We start from the raw sequence: 27,839 nt of genomic DNA on the forward strand, positions 1-27,839 counted from the left end.
ATTTCAGCCCCCCCCCCCCTATATATGCCAATTCAGGGTATATATTTCTACATTATGGGGGTGTGGGGCAAATTTTATTTGTGATGTAAATGGGAGGTAAGTTTAAACTTTACCCCCCCCCCTCACCCCCTAATATAGAAATATACACCCTGAATTGGCATAGGTTATATAGGGGGGGGGGGCTGAAATTCATTTCCAAAAAAAATGATTAGCCTATTATATTCGTAATCAGCATAAAAAATGGTAGTCAATATCTACCAAATAATTTTATTTTTTTTTTAATACCTCTAAAAACAAAAGCTTGTCCTTTTTTTTATGCGTTTACAAAAAATAATTCGATTTAATTTCGTACTCTATTTTCAGCCCCCCCCCCCCCCTATATAGGTCCATACAGGGTTAGGTTAGTTATATCCGATATAGGGATGGGGGCTTTATTTAAATTCTAATATTAAATAGTTTTTTTTTCATAAGAAGAATAAAAAAAGGCATTGAATGGTGTTCTCACTTTATTTGAAACTCAATAATATGATTTGGTATATATTGACCAAAAAGGCATCAAGTGGTGTATCCACTTTATTCCTAACTCAATAATATGATTTGGTAGAAATTTACCCACCATTTAGCCAGGATGAAAGTGAAAACATCTTTAATGCCTTTTTGGCAAAATTTTACTTTAGCTACTTTGGGCTATCTTGAAAAGTGTTTAGGTTAGGAAAATGAAACCTTCAGGGATGGGTCTACAGGCTAAATCATGTAGTAAATTTTTTCATATTATTGACTTAGGAATAAAGTGAGCATAGGCTACCACTCAATGCCTTTTATTATGCTCTTTACAAATAGGATAATCAATGATTTTCAAAAGATGGCTGATTCAGGCCTAAAGTTTGATTGTATTTATATTGATTTTTGCAAGGCATTCAACAAGGTTTTGATATCCTTGCTGGTGGAAAAATGTCGAAAGTATGGGATTGGATGTAGAAGCATGACTTGGATTAAGGATTACCTAACTAATTGGACACAGAAAGTGAAGGCTGGTGAGGCACTATCTGAAGGGTGCGGAGTTCCAAGTGGGGTCCCTCAGGGTAGCTGCCTGGGACCAATTTTATTCTGATTATTTATAAATGATTTACTGCTGGTAATCTGACACAGCACCATTAAAATGTTTGCAGATGATGTAAAGCTATACAGAGGTGTCACCTCCCCATTTGATGTGACACTTCTACAGGGAGATTTGGAAGTATTGTTTGAATAGTGTAATTTAAATTCTATGTTTGTTAACCAGAAGAAATGTCATGTGATGCATTGCTTTGCAGAAGATGTGGCATACAGTACTTCATTGGTGATGCGTTGGTGTGCCCTGTTAACTCTATTAGGGATCTTGGTATTATTTTTGATGATCAGCTGAGGTTTGACAAGCAAGCATCAGCTGTTTTGCGTAAAGCAAACTAAGGTTTGCTTTGCATCAAAAGAGCTTTCTGAAGGTTTAACCTGAGAAGTTTTACCACATTGTATAAGACAATGGTGTGCCCTGTTGTTGAATACTGCTCATCTGTGGGGTATCCGACTAGAAAATTTGATTCACTGTTGTTTGAAAGGTGCAAAGATGAGCATCCAAATTTGTCCCCTATCTGAAATACCTACTTTATGAGCAGAGATTGAGTATTTGCTAGATGTTTTCCAGAGAAATTGCTTAAGGATTGTTCTGGGTACCCGGCTGACTGACCGTATTTCAAACAATAGGCTATACAAAAAATGTGGTTCAATACCGCTTTCTAGGTCTATAATGAAAGAAAGGTTGAGGTGGTTAGGGTAAGTTATGCGGATGAAGGATGGAAGATTGCCGAAGATTATTTTTTTTGCCCAACCATCTAGGGCTAAACAGAAAGCAGGTCGTCACCGTCTGGGTTGGGAGGAAGTCATAAAGAAAAATTTAAAGGACATGGGAACTTCATGGGAGGGTGTAAAAAGGGGGGCTTTGAATAGATTGGGGTGGAGGAGGAGCGTGCATAGCTGTGTTGGCCTCAGGCGGCTTGGTGCTGAGATGAGTTGTTAGTAGTAGTAGTAAAATCATGGACTATGTTGCCCGACCGAGTAGTTCTGGTGAATGATGTTGCAGCTTTCAAAACAGCATTAGTTGAGACCTCTTTTTATGAAAGGCAGTACTTAGGACCATGAAGTGTATATTTGTTGTAGGGTATCTTCGTTTTTGTTTTTTTGTTTTATTAGGAAGTTTATAGTTTTTGTTTTCATTGTTTATAAGTGTTACTCTTGGTATGTAATTTGTGCTGTATGAGACAAGCCTATGGTTTATTCTATTTCTTATTAATAAAAAAAAATTAAAATTTTAAATTACATTTTTCATTTTACCCCCTTTTTCCCATAATGGACAATTATATAAACCTATAGGGCAAGATACCTAGTAGTTAGACAGCTAGGCTAGTCTCCACTTCAATATTTCAATCATTCTAAAATCTTAATCATACAAACTAGAATATAGATTGGGTATAGGGCAGGAATTGGGGCTATTGAGAGGGAAATATGTAAAAAAAAATCTTAGCCTCTTCATAATGTCCAGAAAAACTAGAGTTAAAACAATTTCGAAAGCAATTCCACTATATTTATTCCCCCCCCCCCCTGATGTTAAAATATATAGGCTAGCCCATATTATCCATTTCCCATGCTCCCATGACAAAATCAAGAAACAGAAAAACACATCAGAAATATACAGTTTGGGCTAAATATACAATATACTTGCACTTTAGGGGGTGGGGGTAAGGCATAGTGGTAAGGCAATTGCTTTCAAAAATTTGTTAGCTGTCTTACCATTGGATTTGTCAAACCCTTGGTACTAGTTTACAGTCAGGCCTACTAAGAAGGAAATATTTTAAGAAAACAATCCTTATTTCATCATCTGAAAAGAAAACTATGTGATTTACTTAAATATTTTTACCAAAGCCTGTACAATAATCACAATTTCCTAATTGTGCAATGATCACAATTTCTACAATGGATTCTAATCTTAGACTCTTACTATACAGTTTGTTACCACAAACTGTTTGATTAATTAAAAAAATATTTCTGGGGGAAGTAAAGAGCAAAGTTGAAACTTAAAACAAACAAAAGTTATTGTTTCACAGTCAATCTAACATATATCATTAAATCTATTACAAATAAAACAACTAATTATATTTCCCTATGTTTGTAGTATTATAGAAAACTACTGTGTTACTGAAGACATAAAATAATATAGGACTTTTGGTACAGTAAAAGCAAATATATTAAGGTCGCTGTTTAATTTGGTATCACTTCTACACAATGGATCAGTCCAATGATTGGCTCTTGTTTTTGTTCTGAAAAGGACATTTCATGATTAGTTTGTAGACATATCCGAAGTGAAGCCATCTTGATAGTATTAGGATTATAGACTAGCTTTAGAATTTGTATCATAACTTAAAATTCTCTGTTGTATAGAGAGAAATGACTGAATTTCTAGAGTTCATGTTATGGCTTATTTGATCTTGATTTTGAGTAATACAAAAGTGCATTTCTTACAATTTAAAATTGTATATTACCCACTGTTGGCATTATACCTGGTGAGACCAAAATGTTACCTGGTGAGACCAAAATGGTTGACTGCTAGCCCCATCTCTTGAGAAATGGTATAAAGTGTCATTTTTAGTGCCAAGTGGCACTTGCTGATGGTGGAATTGATAAAAAGCATGTAGATATGAGAAATAGATTTTAAATAAGCTATGAAACATCTCTCTATGATGATCTCATAACCCACTAGTCCTGGAAAAAAGAGGAGACACATCAAAAAAGAAAAGAAATGGGAGACCAATCAGTGCTACCAATGCAAATTTTCCTTGCTTTTCAAGGAGGTGGACTGTAATTCCCTTTTTCAAGGATTTTGGCCATGTTGATTCCAACAATGAGCTTTTTTTGATCTGATGCCATTTTGAGGGGTTTCAGGCTATTTTTATCACCATAAATTTGATACGTACTTAAGCTTAAGCCTAGTCATAGAAAATGTTGTCCAATCTTAGACAAAGGATCTTAAAAGTCAGAAAAAATATCTAAATGACATATTGAGTCAATCTTGGACAGAATAATCTAAGACAAGTGTTGCAAAACAGAATAATTGCTTTTAAATCAGCTAGGTTGTAGAGATTAGACCCCGGCACCGCGCCAATGAGGGAAGACCGGTAGCGGTGGGGCAAAAAACCACACTGCGCCGCCGGCGCGATCAATGTTGACCGCAAACATTAATGTTTGCGGTCAAATCACAGCTTAAATTTACAACAGATTTGAGCCTATTCATGAGTTCAAAAATTCACAAGTCTGGCTGGAAACTGGTCTTCTTCGTTTTTCATCAAGAGAAGTAGATATCTGGTAGAAACGAAATGGCTGTGGCGTTTCAGAACCCTTGCACAATAGAAGTAGCTGAAGCATCTATTAGTTATGTATTATTAACATAAATAATTATCAAAATTAGTAGTTTATTTCATCAAGCATTACTGCATACAAAACTTCAAATACCATATCACAAAATTTGTCAGTTATTTGGATAAAAATTTTGAATATAAATTTAAAATTAGAAGCTTAATTTTTTAATAATGCCCTTTGCATATATCTTTTTTTTAACCTTTGAAACATTTTAAATTGGCGAATTTGATATTGTTTTTTTTTTTTTTTTTTTTGCTCTTTTGGATTCCAAATAATCCTTCTTGTATTAAAAACTGGTTTTTAATAACAATTTAAAAAAAATACATTTTAAAGTTTTTTTTGGCTTCTTTATAGAATATATGTCATGTAGGATAATGCTTAACTGCTGCTTTTTATCGCTTTTGGCTGCTCTTTTGGATATTATTCATTTTTTCTTTTGGGGATTCATTCCAAATTATAAACTGATAAATATCTAATATCAGTCAAATTATAAACTGTATCTAAAAGGAGTAAAATTATCAAATTGAAAAATACATGATGAACACTTCACATGAGAACACTTTAATTCCAATGACACAAAAAACACTTAATAGTTTATTCGCTATGAAGAAAAATGAAGTGCCAGCTATTTTCTTAGGTAAAAAATGAAAAGCTCATCCATTTTAAGTGTAATTAAATGAAATAATATGCAGACTGAAATAGCTCCAGGAAGATGTTGAAATGTTCATCCTATTTCGTCATTTTTAATCCAAGCAAAATGTTAGGATGCTTAGTATCAGTTATTGAGTTTAAGCTTTGATTTCCAAATGCTCACAAGAATTACCAAATTTAAGAAAGTTGCAGCAATAAGTCACCTGTGGTCAAAATACTTAGACTCCTCGTTGATCCCCACCCAGGCTCAAAGCTTCTGCTATGGTCATTTCCATGGAAATCTCCAAAGTTTAAAATAGCTTTCAAGCGTAGTTAGGGGTATTTAGCCTTTTTTGCTTTTCTTCAAAGCTTTGAAAAAAGTGTTACAATATTCCAACTGTTATATTTGTGCATATTTTTGGTAATCATTTGTGGGGTGATCGAATTTTTTAAACCACTGTAGATACGTAAGAACGTTTCAACATCTAGTACCCTGAGGTCATAAGACTGTCAAGGACTCCTCCTTGAACCTCCCAAATTGAAAGCTTTTATTATGACCTGGCCTTTTAATGTAACTTGGGCTCCGGACCAAGGGCCCCACTGTTATTCAAGCGCAACGTTAGGTGGGAATGTCGATATCGCTTTCGTCACACCAATTCGTTTTAGTGTGAATCTGCCTGGTGCATATGAATGAATGTTTTTAAAGTAAACCCGTTTCATCAATAGGGAAAAAAAACCGGATTGGACGCATATGTCCCTTTCCCTTTGGACGATAAAACCATGCGAGTGCTGTATCAAGTATAACTCACGAAAATCTTGTTAATTTTGTCACTTTTCAATTTTTTGGCATCCCTGCTTTCAATAAAAAAAATTCAAGGTACTATTGCTTAAATATAATAACTCCCTATGCCCCACTTCTGGATACCATCTTGATAGGATACCGTCTCTGCTTTAAATAATAAAAAAAAAATAACTTATTGGCACCCCTGCTTTAAAAAAAATCGAGGTATTATCATTTAAATGTGATAGCTCAATACCCCCTCCCCCCTCTGGATACCACCTTGATAGGATGCCATCTCTGCTTTAAATAAAAAAAAGAACTTTTTGGGATCCCTGCTTTCAATAAATAAAATTTCGAGCTATTATCATTTAAATATAATAGCTCCCTGCCCCCCCGCCCCCCTTCCTCCCCCTCTGGATACCACCTTGATAGGATACTGTCTCAGCTTTCATTAGAAAAATAATTTACTGAATAATTAACAAGGTCACTATATGGTTCAAACAAACATGTAAAATAACGTTAAACAGCTTAGTGTTCCTTGAAAAAAAACTGAGGGTATGAGTAAAGGGGTACAAAGAAAACAAAAAAAAAATGTCGAAATTATTTAGATATACCTCAAATTATTTGAAAACTGAGTGATAGACTCGCCATGGCATTCCATAAGATCCAAAGAATCTAATTAAAAGGGAGCACACACAAAAGCCAAATAAGGCCAGTAGCCTATGAGAAATTGCAAAATACCCAAGACAATGAACGATTCCTAATGAGGGGCCCTGGGTCTATAAAAAAATTTCAATGGTTTCCCAGGGAATTTGATATCATTTTCTTCTGTCTCCACTTTAAATGAAAGAAATAATTATCTTTTTGGCATCCCTGCTTTCAATAAAAAAATGAGGTATTATCATTTAAAAATGATAGCCCCCTATCCCCCTCCCCTATAGGCAACAATTTACAATTTATTTATGAATCATATTTTTGGGGTAACTTCCGGTTCAATCTTTAATTCCCCGACCTTGTACATAGCTTAGTCTATAGCTAAATTTTGTCTCAACTGAAGCCTTTTTTTTGGGGGGGGGGGGGTAAAAATGTTCCAGAAAGAAGATTGTATTTTCTATCAGGTGTTCAATAAATGAGTATTAAACATTAAGAAAATATTATCTAAAAACAGCAAAAATAAATCTGCAAACTTACAATTCAGTTGTAGAAACAATCTGCCGGCTGTCAATTTCAAAATCCAACAAAAGGCTGTAGCTGTATAGTAGTGAATGCGTTTTATAATTCTATTCAACTTGAACCTAAAAGTCTTGTCTATAAATGATGTAAGAAATAGCGATTTGGAAACTGCTTTCAAAATGATTTAAACTTATTTCAAAAAAACAATACTTTTTTTTGTCAGCATATGAAGAATTGTGTATATTGCAATATTTTTAACTGTATATTGCATCTGTGGTTTTTATGCAAAGTAACAAAAGAGACGAAGATTAATGAACAAGAGAGTAGTGAAGAATCATGGTATACAAAGTAATATTTGGCAGGGAAAGTCACTGGTGATAAATCACTAGGGGTGGCACCGTGATTGCGTGATTTTTGGGGATTCGGGGAACCAAATTTTTTTTCGGGGTGACGCATAGATTTTCGGGGAAATACCCGAAAATTCGGGGATAGTGCAAGCTCTGCTTGATTTCTAATCAGGAAAATCGAAATACTAAACCACACGAGAAGGAAAAGCTCCGACTTTGCGGTTGACGCAATAAAGAATTGCCGTAAAAATAATTTAAAGTCGACCGAACGCCGCCACCTCTGCTGGCGGCGGCGTGCCTGCGGCGCGCCGGCGGCGCTACGACACTTCGGCGGCGTTCACCCGGGACTCTCGTCGGCGGCGTTCGGTCGATCCGCCGGCGCGGTGCCGGGTCTAGTAGAGATAACTTTTGTTGAAATTCAATTGTTGAAAAACCAGATGTGTTCCAAGATTGTAGTCAGCCAATTCCAACTGGTCTAGTCCTAACTATCATTGAACTCCATCTCTCTAAACCTATATACATAATGTCTAAGATTAGGAGCCTGTTGTCTATGTTTAGGAAAGATACTTTTTAAACAGGATATATCCTATGCCCAAGTTCTACTCTGCATTCTAGATTTCTTACTGTACTGAATGAATTTTAAATAGTGTAACTCTTTTCATCCTGCCACTTGATAGCTTTTTGCTCTTAAATCAACAAGAAGAAAATAGTCATTACTGAAAATTCATTGAATTTGTATAATTTCAGCTATAGCCTATTTTTGTTCATTGGGGGGGGGGGGGTGTACAAGCTAAAGGCTAGTGGTCTTCATTTAAGGATGATATAAGTAAGTGTTTTAGAATGTTTTGAAATAGTTTCCATAATTTTATAGTGTTTCCTTATGGAGAGTAGAAGTGCTTGGCTAAACCAATACCAAACATGCTAAACAAGTAATTATAGCAGCCTACCATTAGATTCCTTATTTTATGCTCTTTCCAAATATTTGTTGTCACTTTTCTGAGAATGCACCCCAATTTCACTGAGACAACAAAAATCTTTTTGACCATTGAACTTATGACATGACTAGACTCAATTAATGGGGAAATATGATACATATTATAACTGTATCTAGGATCATCAGGGGGTAGGTTGGCACTGTCAGAAAAGAAGCCATGATATATGAAAATAAAATAAAATAGGGATTTATTTATACTACTTTTGTTTATTTAGCGTGTTTCCTTAGAACTGACCAACCACTGAATATCTACTGATATCAAGGTAACTGATAAGACCAAGAGACCATTTAAAGAAAGCACAAACAAATTTTACAAACTACTTTAAGACAATCATAAGTAGGCTACTTACTGGTCTCATTCCGGAGGGCCCAATGATTTACCCTTTTTTTTTGGGGGGGGGGGGGTGAAAAATAGGTTTTAATATCGTTTATATAGAAGTTGTAAGTTTATAAAATATCAATTGTATACACTTTACAGGGGTATATTCTTCTTGAGGTATAGTAGAGTATAAGTCTAACTACCTTTATTAAGAGTCAAAGCCATGTTTAGTAAGCTACCAGTAGCCAGGATATTATTTTAACAAATTTTCTGCACATCTTTATTTCATTTTTTTTTCATTGATATTTGTCAAGAAGAAAAAAGTTATAATTAAATGATTAAGTTGCTTTTTGCATTTCAACTTTCACATGCAGTAAAAACTAGCTCATTTGTTAATTCCGAAGTTTCAGCTTTGGACACTGAATATTATATTCAAGTTATCATAGTTGCATGCTGGAAACAAGCATCAAATGCAACATTTCAATGGAACTATTACAATAATAACTTCAAATACAAAGCATACAAAGGAAAGGGGCAGAATTTTCAGAGGGCACTGTCATGAAGAATAAATTTCGCAATTTTTCTGTTGTGGTGTTGGATTCTGTGAGAATACTTTGACAAATCACATCTAAAAAATAGTTCTTGAAGTAGTCATCAAAAGGAGGAAATGTGCTATTTTTCCATGCTCAAAACATATAGAGACACAATTTCCAGGATGAAGCTTAGATTTGTTTTCAATATTATGTTCATTGAGATGAAGTGATTGCTCTGGTTCAACAAGAAATTTGACTTTCTGTCACTGTTACTACTGCTGAGAATTTTCATCAGCTTTATATTTTTTTTTGTTGGGGGGGGGGGCTGCCTCCTATTTTTGGCTTGGTTAGCAGTAGCCTCGAGGGCTTCTTTTTCAGAAGTATCAGTAATAATTATAGTCTTTTCCTGTTTACTGGATGTTCTTGCCATTATTTTTTTTTCAGCAATTATTTTTTTTCATTATTTTTCAGCAACCAAGGGAATGTAACAGAAATAACATTACAAAACTTCTGTGTGTCAAATTTTCTAAATTGTTTTCTAGGGTAATTTTGCTTGTTTTTTTCTTTTGTTTATGGTCTGCAGTCTCTTGCTCGGAACTAATATAATATAAAAATGCAAAGCTATTCCCCAACAGGGGAATTGTGGAACAACTGAGAAAACAAGGAAAATTTTCTATTGTAAATATTCTGCATGAGTAAGCAATAAATTATTTATTGTTTATTCAGCAATAAATTGTTCATTGTTTTTCCGCAAACGGAAAAACAATGCTTAACTCAAAAAGAACAAGTGGAGAAGTTGGAAACCAAAAAATGAAAGACAAAGAAAGAACAAAAAGGAATCGGCTATCAAAACAGACCATAACCAATATTTGAAAAAAGACAGAAAATTAAAGATAGAATGGAGTTGCTCCTATCTAATCCAGAACGTATCTATACTCTGAAAAAGATGGGCAAGTAGAAACTTAGAGAGTGTGTTATGCAATATTGCTTGTTTTTACGGTAAATTTTATATTGGTCATATGTACTAAATGGTTTCAAGAATGTTTTTGAGTGCTAAAATATCATTAAAAAAAATCCATTGAAACTATTGACCCTGTTTTGGCTGAACATTTGTTTATCTTTCCACTTTTTTAAAGTTCATTTTTAGGCTGCTACTGTTATTTTTAACAATAAAGGTCTTTGCCAGCCGGCAAGATTTGCAATAGAAATAAAAAAAGAAATCATATTTGAAAATAAAAAGATATTCAAGAAATCAGGCATATATGCATGATAAAGCTACTCTCCCCATGAAATTTCAAGATTGTTTGTTCCTATTCCTTAACTAGGGAAGCATTTTAGTAGTTTTACTAGTACTTTCCACTATGTTTCCAGTTGCAAATGTTTCTGCATATAGAATACAGCTGAGGAAAGAAAATTATCTTTCTTTATTCCTTCATGACCTTTTTTGCTCTGTTACTAGGTTTACAAATTTTTCTAAGTCGGATTTTTTTTTTCTAGTGAGCCAAATAAGATTCTTCTGCTACACATAGCAAACCCTACGTACCCAATTACAGTCGTAAGTATATTCTTTAATCACGTGTCTTTCTTATCTTAATTTGGATCATAGGACACATTATTTTTCAGCAACCAAGGGAATGTAACAGCAATAACATTACAAAACTTCTGTGTGTCAAATTTTCTAAATTGTTTTCTGGGGTAATTTTGCTTGTTTTTTTCTTTTGTTTATGATCTGCAGTCTCTTGCTTGGAACTAATATAATATAAAATGCAAAGCTATTCCGCAACATGGGAATTGTGGAACAACTGAAAAAACAAGGAAAATTTTCTATTGTAAATATTCTGCATGAGTAAGCAATAAATTATTTATTGTTTATTCAGCAATAAATTGTTCATTGTTTTTCCGCCAAACGGAAAAACAATGCTTAACTCTAAAAGAACAAGTGGAGAAGTCGGAAACCAAAAAATGAAAGACAAAGAAAGAACAAAAAGGAATCGGCTATCAAAACAGACCACAACCAATATTTAAAAAAGAAAGAAAATTAAAGATAGAATGGAGTTGCTCCTACCTAATCCAGAACGTATCTATACTCTGAAAAAGATGGGCAAGTAGAAACTTAGAGAGTGTATTATGCAATATTGCTTGTTTTTGCAGTAAATTCTATATTGGTCATATGTACTAAATGGTTTCAAGAATGTTTTTGAGTGCTAAAATATCATTTAAAAAAATACATTGAAACTATTGACCCTGTTTTGGCTGAACATTTGTTTATCTTTCCACTTTTTTAAAGTTCATTTTTAGGCTGCTACTGTTATTTTTAACAATAAAGGTCTTTGCCAGCCGGTAAGATTTGCAATAGAAATTAAAAAAGAAATCCTATTTGAAAAGAAAAAGATATTCAAGAAATCAGGCATATATGCATGATAAAGCTACTCTCCCCATGAAATTTCAAGATTGTTTGTTCCTATTTATAATTTTGTTTGTAATTTACCTTTATTGGGGGGGGGATTCCTTCTTTGAATTTATGCCCCCTATCCCCCATTGAAAATTTTGGTCTTGTTGGACCCTACATGTGATGTGATTGTAATCATTCATCAATTAGTTAAAACTCTATGGGGGGTGTGTATCAGTTGGGCTTCGGGCTTCCTGGAGCAACCTGTCCGCTATAGGGGGAGAGTTCATATAATTAGGACTTGTAATAGAAAGATAGGACATATACATCTGTGAGTGAAAGAGTCCCAAAATTTTTGCCTTCATGACATCCATCAGAAAGTGCTGCTGAATCTCAACCTATCTTGGCATAAATTAAGAGTAGATGTCCTAGTTGTATCCTTTGAAAATTTGTTTCTGATAAGTTCTATGTGGGGAGAGGAGGTCCTTGAATACAGGACATATACTAGGAGGGGCTGTCGGATCTTAACAAAACAAAGCTTAATGGGAAGGAATCAGATATGCGTCTATGGAATCAGGACATAGTTCAACTTTTCTATGTGCGGGAAAGCCCTAGGAGGATGGCGGAGGAGGCCCTAATTTCTAATCATCGAGACAAATGAAAGAAGCGGCTATTGGATTTTAGTAAATTAACTTGGCAGGCCCTAAAGTAATTGTCGTCAAGACATCTAGGGAAAGGGATTATCAAGTTTTGTTTGGTAAGATCAGGTGCTGTGGTTGTCCTTTTCGGGGTCTGTACCCAGTCTGACGTCTATGAACGGAAGATTTATAAATTTTGTCATTACAACATCTACCAAAATGGGTTGTCTAATCAAAATCGAATTTGGTAGGAAGTATGAGCATGCCTCCTTGTTTTCCTCGTGTGAATACCTGTCTAATCCAACCCATAAGGGACGGGGAGGTCCCTAGGTTCTTCTCATCAGGAGATTTGCAAGTAGGTGTAGTTAGGTCTTAATGAAAGCCTTTTGGGAAGCAAAAGCTGAATCCTTGGTCATTCCTTTCAGTGATCAGGTCTGAATCCAACTTTTGTAGAGGAGGGAAAGGGGGCTCTTAAATTCATGTCATCAGAACAATTAATAAAAGGGGTTAGTCGAGCCACCGAAAATTTAGGAGACATGTTTAATATGACATTTCTGCCTTTCCTAACTTGAAGACTGATTTTATCTCTGTGGGGGAAAATGAAGGATGGCCCTAATATCTTATCATCAAGATTTCTTCAGAAGAGGCTGTTGAATATTGACTAACACATTAAGAAGTAAGAGCTAGTGTCATAATTGCTCCTTTTGGTAGTCCAGACTCGTTTCAACCTCTTAGAGGGACAGAGGAAAAGAGGTGCCTTAATTTTACCTCTGAGAGGGAAAGAAGTATCTTAATTTTTGTAACCAGTTCATCTAGCAGAAGAGGACACTGAACGGACTGAATTTGGTTCAGAAGTATAGTGACCTAATTGGAATTTCTTTTTCGAGTTTGTGCCCTTTTTCTCCTTTTAAATTTTGTCTTACGTCCAGCATGGATCCTATATGTAGTTCAGTTCATAACATTTATGAACCAATCAAGAACCCGACGTAGATAAAATAAAGCTACAACTCCAAATCAAAGGATTATTTTATTACTGGAAGGATAAGTTGGTTTAGTTTGTTAAATTGATATTTGAATTTTTTTCAAACAGTTGGTGGTAACAAGATGTAAGCAAGGAACACCATGTGTAAATAGTTAGCAAAATAATAAAAAAAGGTTTTGATAATAACATATCCATCAAAAGAATGAGACTTTTATGATGATTCTAAATGTGCAAAATCCAATAAGTTTAAAGCTACCCACCAAAAGTAACAAACCTGTCTTATGTTTACCCCATTTTCGAAAAAAAAAGCTAAACATCTTTAAAAGGCTGAGTGATCTTAACGAAAATTACACCATTAAATTCATCGTTGCAGAGAACCCTATTCCTTAAGTTCTACTCTACAAAAATGCGAAATTTTGCTTTTTTTCGAGGCAGATGACAGATGTGTATTTATTTATTTTGACTCTCAAGGTTGCTCGTGTCGGCCCAATAGCACTAGAAAATCGGGAAAAGATCCATTTGAAAAAAAGTTAAAAGTTATAATGCTCGTTTTAAATAGCAAAATAAGATTGTTCTACAGCAAAGTGGCACTCTCTGCCATTTTATGGCACAGTACAACAATTTTGCCCTGGAGAGGAAGAAAAAGCTATCTATAAAAAATTCCGAGATAATATATTGATCCAAAATTATCGAAAAATTATGTGTTCGTCTTCCCAGTTTGAGAGGCATTAAGGGTATGCAGTGGTTGTGCATTCAATACTAAACCAGCTATTAGGGAGGATGGCTTATGGGACTGAGGGTAGGTGTGGTGGGAGTGTGTCTGAAGCCCCAACCCCAAAATTTGCACCTCTCCATGAGCATTTAAATAAACATAAAAGGGGGTATAGAGGGGTCGGGTGGAAATAGATCTCTATTCTCCCTTCATTACTGGGAATATTTTTGAATTCGGCTTGCAATATAGGTGTTGCAAGAGCATAACTCCTCATTGCGGGAAAAAATCCGCAACATAAGATATTACATTAATTTGCTTACCGGTTCAAATAGTGCGAAGGTGGGGGCACCATGAGTATCTGGGAACGCTTGCTATCTGGAGCTTTGTTTATACCTACATTGAAAGTGGAAAATTTCTTGTTATCCTATATACGAGAATGAACATTTTCTTAATGTATCCTTATTATGAACTCACCTTGAAATAAGTGGAAACGATGACCTTATAAACAATTTTTATATGACCTTGGATCAAACAGTTCGTAATAATAAAGTGTAAGTGAAGAACAACCATTATCAATAGAAACCCAGTCTCTTAAAAAAGATCAGTTTTTGAATAAAACACATACACCAACAATTTATGTAATTTATGCTAATTCTGTGTGTGTAAAATGTGTCAATTTCGAAGCTGTTAATTAAAATCTATTAGAAAATGAAATTTTTTACAACTTTAGAAATGGGGATTGAATTCCCCAAATAAGGGACGTGTTCGCGATAGAAATTTTGTAGTTAAATTTAGTGTTTATGAGAAGAAGAAAACCGCTATCGACAAGATAAGAAATCTCTTTCTTTTCCAGTGAAGAGTGGTTATGCATGTGACCATCCATATCTCATAGCGCTAGATTATTAAAAGAGGGCTCATTCAATTGAAAGTTTTAAGATCTAGTGCCCGTTTTAAGTTAAAAAGAGATCACGCCAAAGGAAAGGACTGTACTCTAGCATTTTGGCTTGTAAAACAGTAATTTTGTCTTGAACAGAGCCAAAATTTTATCGGGCAAAAATTCTAAGAACTATTGAAAGGGCACTAAGTCCCTCTTTTATTCCTTGAACCTGTGTCAGTTCTGTATATAAGATTCAAAAGTTATTGTTGTTACAAGAATGTGGAGTATAATGGGATAGTGACTGACTGTTAAACTGTGTTTTGTTTTAACTTAAATGTTTACTTTTAGGAAGTGATTCACAGGATTACCTCAAGATTTGGTGAAATACTACGTATTGTCATTTTTAAGAAAAATGGAGTGCAGGCAATGGTTGAATATCCTTTTAAAAAATATCATTAAATTTTAGACATTTTTTTTATTTTAGGCCTAGTTGATTAATACAAAACTGTATATGAAGGTTAAAGTCAGTGGCAGATCCAGGGGAGGGGCGAAGGGGGCGCACGCCCCCCTAACGTAGTCTAAAGTAGTGTTATTTACTTAACGCAAGTTTTATTTAATTAAATTTGCTCCTAACGCAAGTTTATCGGATCAACCTATTTCGCCCCCCCCTAAAAAAATCCTGGATCCGCCCTTGGTTAAAGTCCTAATGTCTAACCCTTTTATGGCTCATACACAAAACTCTTAATATCTTATACTGATCATCCAAAAGTGACTTGATTTTTGCGGGAAATAAGTTAAGTAAAAAGCTTTGGAAGGACAAAACTGGTATCCCCAGAATGGTTTACTAAATTCCCCACAAGGTGGTAAGCGTAAGGTGGGGTCCGTCACAGGGGGCTATGGAATTACTTGAAACCTTGGAGATTCTCTTGGCAAGTAGTCTGAGTAGGATCTTTGAACAGCGACGGGACGGAGGAATGGTTTGCTCATGTTTTGACCTCAAATGGCTTAACTCTGTGATAGATAATAGTAGCTGAAAGCTATCCTAAAAGCGTCATTTTTGAAAATGCTTAAATTCTCGAAACTATTCGTAATATATATTTTTTGATAACTAGATGTATGGGGATAGAATTTGGAATGTTTTGTCTGGTATAAGTGAAATTATGTCAAAATAAGGGCAAATGTGTTGCTGGAAATAAAAGGAGGGCTTAATATTCCATTTTGGATACCGTTCCTAATATTATACGACCATTTTTCAAGGGGCTTCTGTATGTTGGTTTTGCAGTTAACCACCATTACCGCTGCAGTCGATAATGTGTAATCTTTGTTTGCTAAGAAAAATTGAAAGAGTTTGAGATCGGGAGGAGATACAAATGCTGCTGCTGCTGCCTATAATACCCTATTGGGTTACACATCCTTGATCTTCTTCAAGAAAAGACACTTTCGGCTCTTTGTAAGAAATCAATTATAGGCCTGGAAGCTTCCTAGTTTTCTGTGCATATACAACTACACTATGGAATAACCGAATTGTCGTTGCTATTACATTGCTTATCTGAATCTTAGTCTTGAAAAAATAAATAAATAGTGTGACGTTTTTTAGTTCTTAAATTACAAGCAGTTAACTGTTCGTAATATATTTAATTTGATGAGGTATAGTGCTGTAATTTCAGACTTTTTGAAGCCCTTTAAATAATCATTTTCTTTCATTGAAACTGGAGTGTTTCCAAGTGTTTCTTATAATTGTCATATTTTGCATTCTTTACAACACCGTTGGACAGACAGATTCTCATTGCTCTTTAAATATGTCATTCTCGAAGTTCCGCTCCTCAAAAGAGATGGATTGGAATGATGAAAGATACTTCCCGACTTTTTTTAAAATTAATTTTGTGTCCCTGTTAATTTGCACCTTGCGTGCCTTAAGTCCTTTATTTCTACTGATAATATTTTGTTAACTTTTTTTTAATGCTGCTAATTTGGCCCTTAAAATCAAAATGGATCGTTTTTGTTTTTTATGGCTTTAAGCTAGATTCAGCACATTGGATAATCAGTCCTTTAACCTCTTAAGATGCAATTTGCAACCAATTTCCAATTTCTATCAATTCCAGTCTACCAATTTCTAATATCGAAAAATTGGTTGGTGTATTCTTTGCAATTTATTCTTGTTTGAATGACATTTTTCATAGGAATTGTGTCGGTGTTAGACAGCCGAACTTTGATATATTATATGTTTTTCTAATATCCATCTTTAAAAGGAAGAATTTTCTCGAAAAGTAGAAAACATTTTGCTTGCGTATTAAGCTACTAAGATTTAGGGTATATCCTTTTGTATTTGGACCTTAGGATGTGTTCTTTAATTTGAAATTTAATTGACATTGTTCCTTAACCATTTACTGTACATTCTCCTCGGTTGAGTTTGCTGAAGAGGCCAAAGCTAACTTGGACAATTGCGACATTTATGCTGGTTGTTGTACACTTTCCATCGAGTATGCCCGGGTGAGTTCCTTTCTTTCTTTTACCTTCTTTTGTACCAGGATTCATTAATTTCGTCAGTTCTTCATACATTCGAATACGTTGATTAAAGTTTAAAGCCTATAAGAGGGAAAATTTTATACGCTGCACTGGAGGTTGTTTCAAAGATGTAAAAATGATTGGAAATTGACGTGTAAAAAAAACCTTCTTTGTCATTTCTATCAAGACTTGCACAAAGAAAACATAACAGAGAGTTATTTGTACTGATAAGCTGTTGTTATTTTCTACATCGATAGGAAATTGAAATAATTTTTTGTGCCAATCTAGGAGGGGCATCGCCCTCCCCTCCACCTTGATTTAAAAAAAATATATTTTGTGTATCATAGAACAAAACTGACAAAAAACTGCCCAGTCCCCTTGAATTTTGAAAAAAAAATTGTCCTCGTCCCAACATTTTCAGGAATCTGTCTCACTTAGAGAAATGAAAGACAAATATACTGAACACATTAAGTTTTAAATTGTAAAATTGAATGCTTATTTGGAAATTGAAGAATAAACTGAAATTGTAAACTGAAAATCAAGAACGGGATAGATTGGTATATCCACACTCAGGGCTTTATTCAGATTTTTTTTTTTGGGGGGGGGGGAGGGTACAAAAAAACTTAAAAACGCATCAAAAATTTGTTTATATTCATTTCGTTATGGTTGTTACGAGTCGGTCAAACATTTCGGGGGGGGGATCAAATCCCTTAACCCCCCCCCTCTCCTGGGTACGGCCTTGTTCGCACTATTTCTGCTATGTTTGATCGTGAAATGATTAAGCTTGTAGGTTTGTGAAACAAGATTTCAAGTCTCCGAGCACTAAGTTTCGAAATATCTATTGCTAATCCAGTTCAGTTTATCGAACGGAAGTTTGTTAAGAATTCTTTTTTTTTTGTTATTGTTGTGATTCCTGAACCAAAATTAAAAAAGGGATTTGTCAGTGAAAAACATTTGTTAGGCTGAAAAAATGATGATTAATTGGTCACGGTTGAACATTTGACCTTTGTTGAATTTGTGTTTACTAATACTTGAATTTTCAGGAAACCAAGGTTTTTTTGCCTTTACCATTGAAGTTTTGAAACCTATGCAGTTAGGTTTTCTGATATGGTGAGTCTGACGGAGCGATTTTCATTTAGATTCCTTGATTTTTTTTGGGGTGTTTTCCCCATTTTCGAAAATCAGGTAAACCTTCTCAGGCTCGTAACCTTTGATTGGTAACACCTAACTTAATAAAATTTGTATATTTAGAATCAACATAAAAAGCTTAATCTTTTGATGTATCTGCGGTTACCAAAAATTCGTTGTTAAGTTTCAATTGCTACTGTGCTACGTCGCTCCTTACTTACAGTTCGTTAGCAGGAACTGTTTGATAAGAGAAAGCTACTTTACTGTAATTCTAGCTGACCAATAAATGTCTGAACTCAACGGGGCTAATTTATGAAATGTATGGGGAGGAGAGTGTATTTTTCTAAATCTAGACGGGAGGGGTGCAATTTTTTATTATTATTATTTTTTGAATAAAAATATCAAAAAAGGTATTTTTCAAAGTCGAAGTGAAATGCCATGCTATTAAAATGTGGGTATAAAAACTTTTTGAGGCATCAAGCACCACCATTCCCCCCCCCCCCCCTGACTCACACATATATATAATAACCCACTGGCCTTCCTCCATAGTAGCTTATGCGGAATTACACATCACTGTATATAATTTTCTCAAACATCAAGTGAATCAACCTGGTTAAATAAATTTTAAAATAAATTTCTATCTTAACCGTCTCTTTTATATGAACTATGTAACTCTTTTTGAACGAGTGCGCCGCCCTGCGGCATTACTGCCGCTGAGGAGTTAAATATGTATTATCTTGATATTTTAAATCGATTGGCTGTTTCAGAATTTTCTGCTGGTAGCAGCAGCTCTCTCTTCTACGTCAAAATTGAAGTTTGTGTGCAACAAAATGGGAAAAAATGCCATTTTGCTGTGGCACAATCTTTAGCTACTTAAAAGCGCCCTAAAACTTAATTTTGCCGTCGAGTTAAAATTCTCTCAATTTTCTATGATTAATGTTTCGATACCATAACCGCTGAAAAAAAGCAATAAAAACGCATCCGTGATCTTTCTTTTAGAGAGAAAAAAAGAAAGATTCTACACTTTTATAGATAGGAGCTTCAAACCTTCAGAATAGGGTTCCCTGATGTGATGTGCTGAATTTGATGGTGTAATTTTCATCAAGATCGTTTGCCATTTTGGGTTTTTGGTTTTTTTTTTCCTTTCTAGCTTTAAACTTGAATATTATATTTGGAATTACCATAAAAACCATTTCTTATGATGTATGTATTGTTGTATCATGGGGTTCTGTATGCATCATAACTCCTTTTTCAGAATTTTGGTTATTATTAAGCGGAGTCTCCATTTTTTCAGTTCGTTTCCATGAACAGTTTGATCCATTTGGGGCCAAGCGAAAAACAGGACGTCCTAGATCAAAAGAGAATTTAAAAGCGAACAGGGGCTCTTTGAGCGGGTGCGAGTAAAGAGTAAAGCTCTGAATAGAGTTAGGAGAAGGAGCAGTGTGCATAGTTGTGTTTCCAACGGGTGGTTTGTTTCTGTGATGAGTTATCAATAGTAGTACTATTGTAGAAATAAAAAAAAAAAACGATAAAATCAAAATCATAAAAATAGATTAATATAAAAGTGCATCTTTTAAAATTCAGCTATTTTATAGCAGCCTGTACCGTATTAACTGGCCAAAAAATGATTTATAGTTTTCCAGATACCCCGTTTGACCTCATTATCTCATGACTAAGATCCTTTATCACTAGTAACAATTCTTTTAATGATTTGCCTGACAATAGCCAAGTCATTAGAAAAACAACGAATATTTCATATGTCATTTATCACCAACATTTAATAGCGACACTGGTCCTGTCACCCAATCTATTACGGAAAATGTCAAATTGTCACCAAAAAGATGTTATCTTGGATTCTCGCATCCCAGAGACGCGCTGTTGTAGAAGGAAAATTTGGCTTAAATTCCAATTTTCCTTTCATGTTTATCAGCTTTTATCTACCACCTTTTTCACTTAGGAGAAAGAAATTTATCCGCTTCCTATAGTAGGCTACATCCAATTGCCCTTGTGCTTGAGCAGCATTGGTATCAATTGTGTGAGGGGGGAGGGGGCATTTACCCCCCTCCTAGATTTTAATTTAAAAGACTTGTCCACCCCCCTAGATTTTGAAAAACAAAAAATTTTGTCCCCCCTAAAAATTTATGTGAATTGAGGCCACTGTTGAACAGTCGTTTCAAGGAATTGATGACAAAATGCAAAATTTTACATTAAAGAGTAGGGGAGTAAGGAGGGGGCAGCCCCGTCATATACGAAAAAATTTGTGCTTGTTTTAAGTTTGTGTCGCTCTTTTTCTTTCATTTGAAAGAAACTTTTTTTTATATTTAATTTGTGTTCGTTTTCAATACCAAAACAGAATTGACCTAAATGTGAGGAGGGCAACCGCCCTCTAATGTGTTATTTTTGAACTAAAAGTTTGTCTTTAACCACAGTACACATATCATATATACATGATATCTATACAGTACGATCATCTCCTATCTCAACCGTGAGACTAAGCCAGACCGCGATTTAGCTACTCCGGAGAACATTTAAACCAAGAGAAAAATAAGCGACATTAGATTTTTGCATGGGTAGCACCAGTGTTTCCACTCATCTTTTCAAACAATCTGTAAAATCTTGACAATTTCCGCAGAAAATCGAGAGATGGCTCTCAGGATTAGGGAGAAAATCGGGAGACAGGTCTGAGGATTTAGTAGAATTTTTATTTTTTTGTATTTTGTTTTGAGTTTTTGGAGGTTTTCGATCGATTTAAGTGTAAAGTACCACATTCTAAATGTCTGGAGTGCAGATTTACTGGAGCAAGCTGCAATTCCTGAAAGAAAATTCGTCGATCAACGTTGTCAAACATGACAAAAGGAAGCAGCTAGAAGCTTGAAATGTATTTAATATTGAAACTAAGTGCAGTTATATTTCATTCAGACTCTAAAGCTGTTTAATTGAGACATTTTTCTTCATCGACCCCTACTTTTTCTCGCCCTTTATGATTCCACATGACAGCCCACTAAGTTCAGGACTGGGACAGAAAATCTGGACGAATTACGGACACTATGCCTTTGACCATTGAATCTGAGTTGAGTGGATAATCTTTTTTACCACCATCCCCAGAGGTATTCACAAATGAAAGAGAAAAAACGCAAAGTCGTAGCTCATTAGTATCGATATAACTGAAAAAAGAATAAAAAATAGTAAAACATTCAGATATATATACCGAATTACATTCATAATCTGTGTCTATCGGTTGGCTTTTTATGTGAGAAGCCTCCTCTGATCATGCAATAAATCAGCTGCGACGGCATACGCTATTACTTCTTTCAACCTCATTCTGAGGGGCTGGTCAACCGTCAGTGTGTCTGCTGTAACTCCATCTCGTTTCATTTCAAGTTTCGTCTGAATTGTGGAAGCCAAAGTTACTGTTACAAAATGATTCCTTTTGTCTGTCTTTACTTCCTGAGTAAGCTCAATAGTCTTTCTGAAGCTATGTTCAAAAATAGCAAGGAACACAAGTATTGTACAAACTTTGCAGTTTGGTTTCCATGGTGGTCCCTCGCACTCAAAGCCGATTTCCAGTAATCCACGGCTGTCAGAGTCACTATTTTAATCATTTGCACTATCGGAATGTTCCCGCCATTCTTTGTCAATGTCACTTTTCAACCACTAATTTTACTCGTGTTCATCCTTTCTTCGTGATTTTATGCTTTATAATACACTGACAGGCCCTGGCGGACTATATTTGTAACTTTCTGCTTACCCAATCTTACTTTATCAGTAACACTCTTATGCGGTATATTTTTCAGGAAAGGGACTATTTTGTCAACCAGCAAAAATGGTAAATTGTTTTCAAAATGCTGCAATTTTCGTCTCTGTTTCTTGTATTTGACCATTTGAAGCAAACCCCTTCAGTTTTACAGAGCAACTGCAGACAAAGTCCAATTTTTGTCATATTTATTTAAATTTGTAGTAAATTTGGATCATTCTAAACCTACTGAATCAGCTGGACCCACATAGTGGTAGTTCCCGTCTTCTTTGTGCAAGCCAACACCTGTGGTTAGTTTATGAATTGAAAATAATTAATTAAGTACAAACATTGAAGGTGTTTAAATGATCAAAATAGAAAATCAATGCAACCACTGTGGAATGGATAATGGGCAATGTTCATACATATGCCAATAAATTCAAATTGCGGTGCCTCAATTGCCTGGGACCTTAGGAAAAATCCCTAAAGAGCACAGGCAACGGCCATGGGAAAAAAAAGAATGACCACAAAGTACAATGTTCCAGGGATTAAGTTTTCTGGAGATTTTCGAGAGATTCAGTATCTTCTTTTTTTGTCGGGAGATTGATTAGAAATTCGGTAGATCTCCCGAAAAATTGGGAGAAGTGGAAACACTGAATAGCACGCGTGTGACATCGGTATTCACAGCCTGGAGGACAGAAAAAGAAAAGACGAATCGAGTGTCTAGGGGTAAGGAAGAATACAATACGTTGAAGAGATAAAAAGAAAAAGGAAAATATTTGTTCTGGCTGTAATAATGCAAAAGGTAAAGATAACGTTGGTTTGAGAATGGATAGGAAAACAGAGAATGAATTTATAAGGATAATTATCGTAAAAATAAGTTTTATTTGAACAGTGCAATAACGTGATGACATTTGATTAGGAAGTTCGGCGCTTCGTATTAATATTGCACTTCCATAGTTTTGTCATTTAAGGGAGACTATGTGGTCAGAATGAATGCAGACTCGTAGCTAAATTAAATTTAGTCACATCCTTTTTTTCACATACGTGTTTTTATTGTCTGTAGTACTGAGGAGCTCATGAAGGATATGATCAAATACTAGTTTTTAAAAATTTTGACTCTTTGTTCAAAAAAGGAGATAATCAAATATTTAAACTACTAAAACTATAATAATTACTTGCTAGTTTGTTTTTCTTGGTTGGGATTTCTGTTGACTTCACGATTCTTAAATTTCACTTCGTAATATGCACGTGAGTGCAAAAATATCGAAAGTCCTCGCAGCCAACTTCCCAGTTCAGGTCTTTGCACTCAAGCCAATTTCGATGGATTAGTCCCGGTTCCCAATTAGAATTTCTTTAATATTTGAGGAATGTAGAGTCACAGTCTTGCAGAAACGAAACAACACCTAGCGTAGGATTCGCAAGGTTGGATAAATGCTGGCTCGACTGCTCGTAGGCCTTTTCTGCCATAAAAGAATAAGTTTCATCGAAGTTAGCACTAGAAATTTCCGTATCTGCTAAAATTTAGTCCGAAAACCCCTTTTAGAAATCCAGGATCCGCCATTCACTCAAGTCATAAGCCATACCTGTGAGATGGGGCAGTAGCGAACCACTTCGCCGGTTCATCCTCTTTCTTTCTGCTTTCACAAATCATAAATAATACAGGTTCGCACCATTTTTCAAAGTTGCTTGACCTACCTAGAAATATACAATGAAGCGCTTAACCAAAGGAAATGGGACGAGTTTTTATACGTGCCGAGACCCTTGGTGACAAATATTTTTTAGTTTGACATTTAATTTTTTAGTCTGCTTCTTGAATTCCGCAGATTTTCATGTGATAATAGCAAAGATGTGTAACTTCAAAATCAATATATTTCACTTATTTAGGATCAGCGTAAATAATAGATATTGTTGTTCGCTTATAAAAATAAAAACTTTGATCTCTGAAGATAACTTGTTTATTGACATGCTTTATGATGCTTTATTGACAAATGTCGCTAGTACTCTCCTTAAACCTCCGTGTTTGGATTCAAGTTTGATATTTGCATAATAATGCTACTGGTATGAAAATCATCCTTGAAAAACAACATCCCTCTTAATATTTGCTAGGGGCAGGTATGAAATATTAAAGATTATTTATAGGGACATTATTTCCACGGTTTTTGAGGTGAGTTCTTCGAAAAGGCCTTTTTTACAGGTTTGTTCCCCATATAGGCCCTACATCGACAAGGGGTTAGGGGTCAACGTCGCTCGTGAAAGAAAGTAAAAAGGGTTAGTTGAATGTAAATGAATGAGAAAATGCGGCATCTCCCAGTGTAAACCTCGATGAAAATAAAGCTCAAGGTATCCTCCCTCCCGGAAATTTTCTGGTGCTGCTCTTGAGGGCTCCTCCCTCCTTTTCCACGTTTGATGTAGTGGAGCCATTACGCCGTAGCACCCTGTATATTTATTCCAAAAAATTTCCCTAGAATTAAGGGAGATTAAGCAGTACCCCCAACTTCATTTTGCACTCATCGGAAGGCTCACGGGGAGCTGGAAAGTTTGAATATAAAAATGTACTTTTGGGGCTTCAGGTACACTCCCTGCCTTCGTTCACTAAGTTCCTTCGTCCCTCGTTTAAAGCTGCTCAATTATACAATGACGTACATAAGTTTCCCGATCCTCAAATGAATCAACGTAGTTAATTGAAGCTTTCAAATAAATGCCTATACTAACCGTTTATTTCACATGAACTTCGTGCAGCTTTAGGAACAAATGCGCCAGAATTTTCATTGCGAGATAACCAATTTTTTTTTGAGCCACAAAATGGCTGAAAAAGATACGTTGCTTTGGTTTTTATCTGTTTTCTATTTGCCAAGAGAACTGGAACTTCAAACTTTCGTTTACAATGAGCCTTTTCCCGAAATTGTAGAACCATTGTTCGACGTGATCACCCCTGGAGAGAAACGAAAACGATTAAACACGCATCTGTTATCATGCTTCTAAAAAAATCACGAAGTTTATGTAGATGAGTAGATGAGATGAGGAATTGACACCTCTCCAAAAGTGTTCTCTGATATGCTGAATTTGATGGTGTAAACTTCATCAAGGTTACTTGTTGTTCTGGGGTGGGTATGCTTCCTTCCCTTTTCTAAAATCAGCTAAATTGCATCAGGCTCCTAACTTTTGGCAGATAACTTTAAACTTAATATATTTTTCTGATTTAGAATCACAGGCAGCGCGAGGCGCTGCCTATGAAATTATGTTTTTGAGGAGGACACTCCCCCAAGGTCTTTAGGATACGGGTTGTGAGCTTTACACTGGGGGCATACGATGCTTTTATAGGAAACGTTGTCGTAGAAAAGTCAAAATAGGCTCTTTAAATTAGAAATTCAAAGAGCTAGTGCCTTTTGTAAAATTCGAAGGCGATTGGAGGGCAACTAACCCTACTCTATCGCCAAAATTTTTCTCACCTACCTCCAATCAAAATTTTAGGATAGCTAGTTTTTTGGACATAGCTGATAGTCCTAGAAGTCAGAACATTACAGGAGATACCCCCCCACAGTCTACAGGGTAGAATTCGTAGGTTATACCCTGGAGGCATATGAGGTTTTTTTAGAAAGTATTGTCATAAAAATTTGCAAAAAGGGCTCATTCGATTGGAAATTGAAATAGCTAGTGCCCTTTTTAATAGTCGAAAGTGACTGGAAGGCAACTAACACCCCTTTGAAGCCCACTATTTTCCCAAACACATCCAATCAAAATTTTGAGATAGCCATTTTTTCAGCGTAGTTGATTTCCAGATAGAAATTATGTTTTTGAGGAGGACACTCCCCCACAGCCCTCAGGGCAAGGGTTGTTATTTATGCCCTGGGGCATATAAGGTTTTTATAGAAAGTGTTGTCGTAGAAACTTCAAAAAGGGTTCATTCGATTGGAAATTCAAACGGCTAGTGCCCTTTTTAATAGTCAAAGGTGATTGGAAGACTAACACCCCTTCCACGCCCACCATTTCCCCAAACGTATCCAATCAAAATTTTGAGATGGCCATTTTGTTGGAAATTATACCTTGAAATTCTTCAGATCAAGGGTTATAAGTTATGCCATGGGGGCATATAAGGTTTTTATTAAAATCTTTGTCGTAGAAACTTGAAAAGGGGCAATTCAAAGGAGCTAGTGCCATTTTTTTTGATGGTCAAAAGTGATTTGGGGGTAACTAGACTCCCTCTCACGCCCACCTTTTCTCTAAACACATCCAATCAAAATTTTTAGATAGCCATTTTATTCGACGTAATTGAAGGTTTTGGAAATTAGATCTTTAAGGATGACAACCCCCCCCCCCAACAGCCCTCAGGGCAAGGGTTGTAAGTTATGCGCTGGGGGCATATAAGGTTTTTATAGAAAGCATTGTTGTAGGAACTTCAAAAACCGTACATTCAATTGAAAATTGAAATGTCTAGTCCTCTTTTAATAGTATAACGTGACTGGAGAGCAAATAACCCCCCTCTCACGCCCACTATTTCCCCAAACACATTCAATCAAAATTATGAGATATCCCTTTTGTTCAACGTAATAGAAAGTTCTAGAAATTAGGTCTTTTAGGATGATAACCCCCTCAAAGCCCTGAGTGCAAGGGTTGTAAGTTATATTTTAGGGGTATATAAATTTATATAGAAAGTTGTTGTAGAAATTTCAAAAAGGGCTCATTTTATTGGAAATTGAAATGGCTAGGGCCCTTTTTAATAGTCGAAAGTGAGTGGAGAGTAATTAATCCCCCTCTTACGCCCACCATTTCCCCAAACACGTTTAATCAAAGTTTAGTGATAGCCATTTTGTTCAACATGGTTGAAAGTTCTGAAAATTATGTATTTTAGGATGCCAAAGCCCCCAGGGCAAAGGTTATAAGTCAGTCCCTGGGGGCATATGTTTTTATAGATATTGTTGTCGTAAAAACTTCAAAAGGGGCTCCTTCAATTTGAAATTGAGAGGACTAGTGCAATCAAAATTTTCAGATAGCTATCTTGTTCAACGTAGAAAGTTCTGGAAATTAGGTCTTGGAGGATGACAACCCGCCCTGCCCTCAAGGAAAGGGTTGGAAGTTATGCCCTGGGAGCTTATAAGGTTTATATTGAAAGCGTTGTCGTAGAAACTTCAAAAGGGCTCATTTGATTGGAAATTGAAAGGGCTAGTGCCTTTTTTAATTGTTGAAAGTGATTAGAGAGCAACTAATGCCCCTCTCACACCCACCACGTCCCCTAACACATCCACTCAAAACTTTGAATTAGCCCTTTTGTTCAATGTTGTTGATAGTTCTGGAAATTAGGTCTTTGAGGATGACAACCCCCCTCACAGCCCTCAGGGTAAGGGTTATAATTTATGCCAGGGGGGTATATAAGGTCTTTATAGAAAGTGTCGTCGTAGCAACTCAAAAAGGGCTCAATTGATTGGAAATCGAAAGGGCTAGTGCCCTTTTTAATAATCGAAAGTGATTGGTAGGCTTGACATTTTTATGGTAAAGATCGATGTGGGTACAATGTATTATTATTTTTATTTTATTTTTTTTAGACCAGGGTACTTTATATCGAAGGAGTTGTCGAAGGAGAACTTCGAAAAGGTCTCATTCTATTGAAAATAGAAAAGGCTGATGCCCTTTTTAATAGTCGAAAGTGATTGG

At 35.6% G+C, this 27,839-nt stretch overlaps 2 protein-coding genes across 3 annotated transcripts in view; one reads left to right on the forward strand and one right to left on the reverse strand.

Annotated features, from left to right (window-relative positions):
* LOC148950436 (heterogeneous nuclear ribonucleoprotein L-like) overlaps nucleotides 1-27,839 on the forward strand; it is a 107,949-nt gene that overhangs the window by 458 nt on the left and 79,652 nt on the right. The window contains exons 2-4 of the mRNA XM_089092401.1: nucleotides 10,721-10,778; nucleotides 15,170-15,255; nucleotides 17,215-17,311. Coding sequence (XP_088948527.1) covers nucleotides 10,721-10,778; nucleotides 15,170-15,255; nucleotides 17,215-17,311 — 241 coding nt within the window. The remainder of the gene's footprint in view (nucleotides 1-10,720; nucleotides 10,779-15,169; nucleotides 15,256-17,214; nucleotides 17,312-27,839) is intronic.
* On the reverse strand, nucleotides 17,325-25,106 carry LOC148950437 (uncharacterized). 2 transcript variants are annotated; one of them, XM_089092403.1, is made up of 3 exons: nucleotides 24,903-25,106; nucleotides 23,774-23,885; nucleotides 17,325-17,407 (listed from the first exon to the last, which is right to left on the reverse strand). In XM_089092403.1, the coding sequence occupies exons 1-3, from the start codon at nucleotides 25,102-25,104 to the stop codon at nucleotides 17,401-17,403; spliced, it is 321 nt and encodes a 106-aa protein (XP_088948529.1). In that variant the 5' UTR covers nucleotides 25,105-25,106; the 3' UTR covers nucleotides 17,325-17,400. The 2 variants fall into 2 exon arrangements, with proteins under 2 accessions (XP_088948529.1, XP_088948528.1); XM_089092402.1 differs by lacking the exon at nucleotides 17,325-17,407 and having other exon boundaries at nucleotides 23,750-23,885.

This window comes from Artemia sp. Qi Xiang Cuo, chromosome 7 (assembly GCF_049724085.1).
Source record: "Artemia sp. Qi Xiang Cuo chromosome 7, ASM4972408v1, whole genome shotgun sequence".
Lineage (NCBI taxonomy): Eukaryota > Metazoa > Arthropoda > Branchiopoda > Anostraca > Artemiidae > Artemia > Artemia sp. Qi Xiang Cuo.